The following is a 7,580-nucleotide window of genomic DNA, read 5'->3' on the forward strand; positions in this document are numbered from 1 at the left end:
TTTTAGATCAGTGCTCGAGTGTTCACTATGTATGCCCACATGTGCTAATGAAGCTCTCCCGACTTGTGCTCTGTCTGAGGAACGTTGAAACTTTTCCTCTCAACAGTACGGTTTGGAGGACTCTGGAATCAACATCTTTGATTTATTTAAACTTTAGCCATTAGCATTAGCATTAGAGAGGAAGGAAAGAACAACAAAAACACTGTGAGGACAAGGCAGTAAATAAAGTTCTAGATGAAAGTCCATTTTAGTAGCTGGCGTGTTTTAGGCATATTATAAGCGAAGTTTTGATTGTTTAAAAATTGACGAAATTTTGGCAAAAGTTTCAGTGTGTATAATTTATAGACTAAAATAATCAATATAAAAGCACGGCTGTTAATCAAGTACTCAGTCTGTTGTCTTAACACCACGTTTTACATTACAGTGCTATACACCTCAAAGCCAGTGTCAGCACACACAGGGTGAAATATACTCTTCACTTAAATGAATGAGAACATTCATGATATTCTTCAGCAGCAGCTGGGTTTAATCCCACAATAGTCAGTGTTGTGTAGCAGTGTGATTAACCCATAAGAAATTCTTGCAAATTTTAGCTCTGTGTTTTGTTTTTGGTCCCTAGATTTTTCCTATATTTAACCATGTTGGTTGACTCCCATTCCCTACAACTATTTTTGTGGTTGCTGCATGCAGCTGTTATCTTTAAAAAGCAAGATTTTTCCCCAAGGCATTGGGCGAAACCACAACGGAGCTGAAATTGATGGTGAATATTAGACTGCTGTTATGTTTAAATCCCAGAGACTGTACATAAAAGATGGAAGTAGCCACTATGTTATTGTTTAAATTGTGAAATCCAGTTTTAAACAATTAAATGAGAGAAAAGTTACTGTTTTTTCATTATCTCCATGGAAATTACTGGGTAAAAAACAATAATTTTCTGCTGAGTTGCATATGTCTGTGAAGGTTCTCAGTCATCCAGGTCATCGTAGTCAAAGGAGCTTGCAAAGAAAAGCGTCTGGACTTCTTTAAGTTACTTGAAGACGTTTCACCTCTCATCCGAGAAAGAACTGAAGAAGCTTCTCGGATGAGAAGTGAAACGTCTTCAAGCAACTTAAAGAAGTCCAGACGCTTTTCTTTGCAAGCTCCTTTGACTGAGTTGCATATGGCCGACAACATCCGTCCCCTGTAGCATAACCAGCTTTATTGTGTATATTACTTTATTTGGGACCATAATTGATAAATTAAAAAGGAGGGTTAAATAAAAAAATAATTGACCAAACATTTATCAGAAACATGTTTACTGAGGTAATAAATTAAGTAGATTTGTTTTTGCAGCTTGAGGAGTTGCCCCCTGCTGGCCATTAGAAGGAATGCAGGTTAAAGGCACATAGTCCTTTCAAATATGCAATATATTGTAAAATGATTGTTAACAAATATCATATATTTTTGTGGATACTACTTTACTGTGTCATTCTACAAATTACAATCAGATTTCATATCACAGTAACATGGATGTGTTAAAACATGCATGCATTTATTCATGCAATCTTTTAGTTAGCATCCACGTTAAAGGTGAAAATGTCAAAGTACCACTGAGCACATTTCACAACTGACATTCCCCTTTGAGCCAGTCCTTTTAGGGAAAACACTCATTACAGTACATAGTGGAGGTATGCAGGAGTGTTTTTAAATTCTTGGACCTGAAGAAAAGAATCTCTCTCAAAAAAAGGAAAGGAAAGCAGCAGATAAATTATCTGAAAGGAGCCAGGAAAGGGCATTCACACACATACGTGCACCGAGAGAGGGTTAGAAGGTGAGATAGATGGAAAAGGAGCACATAGTTTATCCTCAATAGTTTCTCTCTTTTATTACTGGTGTTGTTCTTGCTGTTGCATTTGGACTGCTGCAGTTAATTTTCATTCTTATGACCAATACAGTGGAAAGAAAGTAAATTTCTCTCTGCCCTTCTTCTTGCACACACACACACACACACACACACACACACGTCTTACTTGCAGTATGCACCAGCATGCAAAGATGATAGGGTCGTGACCTTTTCTTATCTGTCAGATGTGGGTTTAGGAACTTGGGTTTAGTCAAATTAGAGTCTGTGTGGTGATGTTAGTGGGCTAAATCACAGGGTCGGGGTACATGCCTCGATACGGAGTGTAAGTGTGAGATTTGCAGGTTTTGCTCCGTGTCACAGAACACTTTCAGCTTCACTGAAACGGTTTAGAGCAGCAACTGGTTAAAATCTACTTTCAAAGCCTGCACACCGAAGCACATCATTCCTTAAGACCTGCTTGTTTTGACAGTAAGATGAGACACTGTTAACATAGCTGTGTGATGTATGCGTAGTGCAGCTCTTTGCCAGTTGAGGACTTTTGCAATGCCGCAGCAGGCGTTATGTCATGGCTCAAAGCAAAGAATTAATTTGGCTCTTCGGAGGCCTTCTCTGAGTCCCCCGATAGCTTCTCAAAATGAGGACAGCTGGTGAAGAAGGTCACCGAGTGCTGTATTTTAAGAAAGGCAGAAATGTGTGCATGTGGTTTGTTGACAGACGACTGGTCTTCAGAGATGAGATACAGATTTAAAAGCTGGCTGGAGAACTCTAGCTCCTGCTGGTTAGGGTGTCCAAACCGAAGCTGGACCACACGTACATAAATGTGATCGAGCGTGAGCACACAGAGCATTTGATCATGATTGCTTATGATTTCAAAAGAACTATATCTTTTAACCAGACCTGGAATTTACTTGTCACCATAGGTATTCCAAATTTTGATTATCCAAAACTTCCCTCTCCCAAATCCATTAAGCCTGAGGAGTAGATTTCAATCACGTCTTCTCTCTGTGTACTAAATTTCTCCTCTGCCAGGCTGATAAGATATCAGCTGGAAGCCACAGATCACAAGAAACTCTGAAAATACCACAGTTCTCCCCCCTTCTTCCCTAATCCATCCATCTTTCTGTCATTCCTTCATCGACTGTTCCTTTTGGTAAAAGGAAACGGCTGTCCTCATCTCTTGTCACCGCATCACTCTAACAGACGGCCCTTTGCTTCTGATTACACGCACACACCCACGCGCACGCCATGCGCTCACATGTTTCTCAGAAGTGGCTGGCACCCTTCAGACTTCTCTGCCCTCTGCTCCCACCTCCCCGTTCTCATGAACCAGGGTGTCATCAGATGGGAGAAAAGATGACAGATTTAATCAGAGGGTGTTTGTGCCTCAGCAGGCAGGGTATAAAAAAAGGCTGCACATGCACAAACACACATGCGAGCACACAGGGCGAGCAGGCTGTCCCACCCCTAAGTAGGTCATGCGCAGTGAAGAGCAGGGGGGGGGCGTGGTGCATCTTTAGCCATCTGGTTTTGATGTGTTGGATGGCTGCTCTGTGAGACCGACGGAGAGAGAAGAGAAAGGCAGAGAAAGAAAGATTAGAGTGAGAGAGGGATGGAGGAGCCAGGGAGGCATCTCTCAGAGAAGGTGACCTTGAAATGCTCTGCTTGGTGGTGGTGGTGGTGCGGGGGGGAGCAGGCTCTGTTTTGCCGCTCAAAAACATCAGAAAGAGACAACTGAAGAGCTTCCTTAATTTCAAACAACGAGGCACAGATGCAGTTGAGTTACCTGGCTGATAGATTTTTACCTACAGATCTGTAACAACGATAATTTCAACTAAATGGAGAGAAAAAAGTGGTTTCTATGCTTTAAGCATCATCGGTCTGTGAAGTTCAGTGGAGACAAGTGAAAATCCGCCCCTAAAATTAGATAATTAAGTTTAGATAACATGGCAGCAGACTGAGAAAGTGAGCTATTACTACTGAATACCAGACATCTATTTTTGCAACTTAATTGACACAGCACGGGGCACTGCAGTAAGCTTCTGCAGCTCTGTTTGCAACTTTTACCATTTTCCTTTCCAAAATTTTAAGATTGCACCCAAAATTAGTGCCCCTGAGTGTGATACCCATCCAGAGTCTAAACAAAATAATGTCAGTTTAATTTATATAATGGCGATGCTTCAAAGTACTATGACGGCGAGCACTTTGTAACAATCAGGTTTTCTCATTTAGCTATGAAGGGCTCTCAAATGAAATGGATGTGCCATCTCGTGAAGTGGAGAGGGCAGAAAATTGTCAAGTCAAGAGAAGCATGGGAGTCCTTGACCTTCATTCGGACTCCTCCGCTCTCTCCGTCTCTCCCATTCTTGGCTATTCTTGCAAATATTTTTTCAGATATTCAGGGGTGCAGTTTGCCAGCTGTGAATTTTCTGGTCGCCGCTATAATGACTGTATGTCTGGGGATTGGGGGTGGAGGGGTGTACTGCAGGTGAATCTATCACAGGAGAGTACGTCTTTGTGTTCAGCAGTTTATTCTGCCTGAAGTTCCTGCAAGATGAATATATCTCTCAGTTTTGTCGCAGCAATATTTGCTTCCATTCATTCAGGTGAGACGTGCATTTGTATTTTTTTATAGTTAGATGCTGGATGCTGCCAGTCTGTAGTGGGGCCCCTCATTCACTCAACAGCAGGGACCAATATCTCTAAGACAAAATATTGATCCCTGCTAAGTGTTGGTGGGACTCAGGTACTTTCGATCTCGCGTTGTGCTGACGTGACTCTACCGAGCTGTGAGACTTTGACACCATTCATCTTAGCAGCGTTTCTTTTAATTACTGCTCTCCCGTGGGAGCCAGCCGAGTAGTTAAACAGAAATCAGCATTACAGCAATTATTGGCTCGCAATGACATGAATACAATCTTGTCATCTGTAATCATTGGGGGCGTCTATGCCTCGGAGAAAACAGCTTCTCCTTTCTGTTTCTCGGCGAGGGCAGGGCGGATACGGTACATGGATATTGTCGGGATCCTGGTCTGCCTCAGCAGATCAAGGTGCCTATTCAGTGCAGAATGTCACGGTCCCTATCTGATGTTCAGCATCGAGCCTTTTTGTTCAGGCTGTGTTATGGAAATAGGCATGATTCATGTTATTATAGTCTTTAGATAAGAGGCATGGAAATAACTGCAGCACCTACTGTAACCAAGCACTTACAATCCGGCGTAGACGCTGATTGTTAAGGTTGCTGTAAAGGGTGAAAACTTTAAAGCTGCTCTAATGAGGTCGCTCATACTGATAACCCCGCAGAGAATTGTTATGCAACTTCCCCTCAGCTCATCCAGCTCATTGTTTTGGTCCCACAACATTACTGTTTGGTTCACCCGCCGTGATCTGCAGCATTTCCAGACAAGTAGGTCAAAAAAAATCTCCACTGTACACCAAACAGGAAAGAGAGAAAGTTAATGAATCTCTACTGAAAATATATAAAAATTAAAGAAACAGACTTCTTCCATTTTTTGACATCTCCAGAAACTTTAGGAGAGACCTATTACTCTTCTTATTTTCAGTAATATAGTATCATCTCAGGCAAAGGAGTCCCATCCACCTGCTGATCAAACCTCAAAGAGCCGTAGGTCGGACTCGGTTGGTGGTTTCTATTCATCTGCAAAAATGTCACAGTCCCTAGAAAGATACTGAACACTTACTTAGACTTAGATCCTCCCGCGCCGATCGGCGCATCGGGCGACAAGAGAACGCCATCGAACTGAACGTAAATCTTCAAGGAAAGTCCTCCTCCATGTTATTTTAGGTCTTCCTCGCCGTCTCTTTCCATTCTCCGGGTTCCACAGAACCGCGACACGGGCAGGTCTCGGGTCCGGTAGCCGAAGGATGTGACCGGCAAATCTGAACCGACGCTTGGTGACTTGGACATGGAGCGGCTCTACTCCCGCACGGCGATATACTTCTTTATTGGTAACGCGATCCCAATATGTGATCTTGAGCAGCCGTCGAAGACAACGTTGTTGGAAGACGTCAAGATGGCGGTTGATCTTTGCAGTTGATTTTCCAAGTTTTCCAAGTCTCCGCTTGGAAATCAACTGAACACTACATTGCTGATAATTGTTATCTACTCTGCACTGCATGTGGAAAAAACAAGTTGGCAAGCTGTGTAAAGGGCCATATAAGAACCAGTCCATTTACCAGAATTGGTTGTTTGACCACACTGACACCGCCTGAGCTGTTTTCTGATTGGTCAAAATCTGCAACACTCTTTGTGAGCGTCATTAAATATCTTTTTCTTCATTTACGGATTCTTGGTTGATGCTTGATTTTCTTCCTCTGCAGTTACAGAGCGATCTGGACCAGGAGTACCAGGACAAATTTCGCCGGCTACCTGTGGAAATCCAAGAGTTTGTTCAGGACAGCAGCAAGGCCAAGCTGAGCGACGACGGCATCCATGGAAACCTCGTTTCCTCGTCGACAGCAGAGAAGCTGAACCACAAGGCGTCGCAGTCAGAGGACGACACGGAGGAGGGGTCGTCGGAACGGGTCTACGAAACCCCGCTCTAGAGATTTAACCTCGGCCCTTTGGGACACTGACTGGTGGACGTGGTTATGGACACAGATTCTAGGATGAGACTGCCACTTTGGTCCTAATTGTAACCAGTGGGAGGATTAGGTCAAATCTGAGCCCGAATTGGTGAGTAGCGGTCCTCTCTGCGTAGAGTGCAGTCTTGTCCAGACACCTGTTTTTCATGTAAATAATAACCTTTTGTGTATTTGTATGTTACCTGTACGTTGTCGTCTCTTTCGGTACGGCCACAGGAGGTGTTACGAAACACTAACTATTTGCAGGAAATAACTTACTTGAACTATTGCACAGAGAGAGAGAGTAGTTTCTTTTTATTATTTTTATTATCATGATGTTTGCAGTAGTGCTGAGAGAGGCGTGTCGTGCCAAGGGTTGGTATTCACTTCACAGTGGATTTTAAATGGAGTGTACTGTAAAGAAGTCATTATATATCCAGCCTTTTAAAGCTTCCGTCTCTATAAGATTTAAATTCACCTTTACATATTTGCACTGAAGGCTCACTAAACCCTCTCTTACTTTAACCCAGAGGCACTGGTGGCTTGCTGGTTCTTGAGTTCGTTCTCACAGAACTAAGCCTATGCGTTGCTGCTAATTTCCTTTTTGTTTTGTTTTTTTAAATAATTTCTTTTGGGGGTTTTTTTGTGAAATTTGGAAATATAAAAAATGATCTGCCATTCTTTCTTTGTTCTGCCTCGTATTTGTTTGGGTTTTTTTAACAAGTTTGTGGACGATTCTGTTCAAAGAGGACAAGAAGGGAACGTTTATTTGTACAGTGTCTGCATGTATTTGAACAACTGTAAATGTTAACAAGTAGCTCTGTAGCAGAGATGTTTATTAATGTAAATCTATTTTCTCTGAAACATTTAAACTTAACCTGCAAAACAGTGGGCTCAGTGTGGCTTTATGCATCACTGCGGAATAAGCTGAACAGGACTAAAGTAAGTAATGACACACCCTGATGCAACGCTAGCCGGCTCCTGCTGACAGATTGCTCATTGTATTCTTTACCTTTGCCCCCTTGACTAAAACAAACCAGGACATTCAAACAGAAGAGGATCCTGTTGTAGTTTGTTGAAGCGGCCTTCCTCTTAACTGGTTCCCTTTGTACTTACTGGGAAACCTTGTGTGCACAATACACACAGAGAATGCCCA

General features: G+C 42.6%; 1 protein-coding gene across 2 annotated transcripts in view; it reads left to right on the forward strand.

The window, feature by feature from the left end:
* Positions 1–7,380, forward strand: part of plcb1l (phospholipase C beta 1-like) — a 138,904-nt gene extending 131,524 nt beyond the window's left edge. For both annotated transcript variants that reach the window (XM_087851832.1, XM_087851833.1), the window contains one exon: positions 6,182–7,380. In XM_087851832.1, coding sequence (XP_087707958.1) covers positions 6,182–6,414 — 233 coding nt within the window. In that variant the 3' untranslated portion in view covers positions 6,415–7,380. The remainder of the gene's footprint in view (positions 1–6,181) is intronic.
* The last annotated feature ends 200 nt before the right edge of the window (positions 7,381–7,580 follow it).

This window comes from Neolamprologus brichardi, chromosome 15, assembly GCF_056152115.1.
Source record: "Neolamprologus brichardi isolate AB-2024 chromosome 15, ASM5615211v1, whole genome shotgun sequence".
Lineage (NCBI taxonomy): Eukaryota > Metazoa > Chordata > Actinopteri > Cichliformes > Cichlidae > Neolamprologus > Neolamprologus brichardi.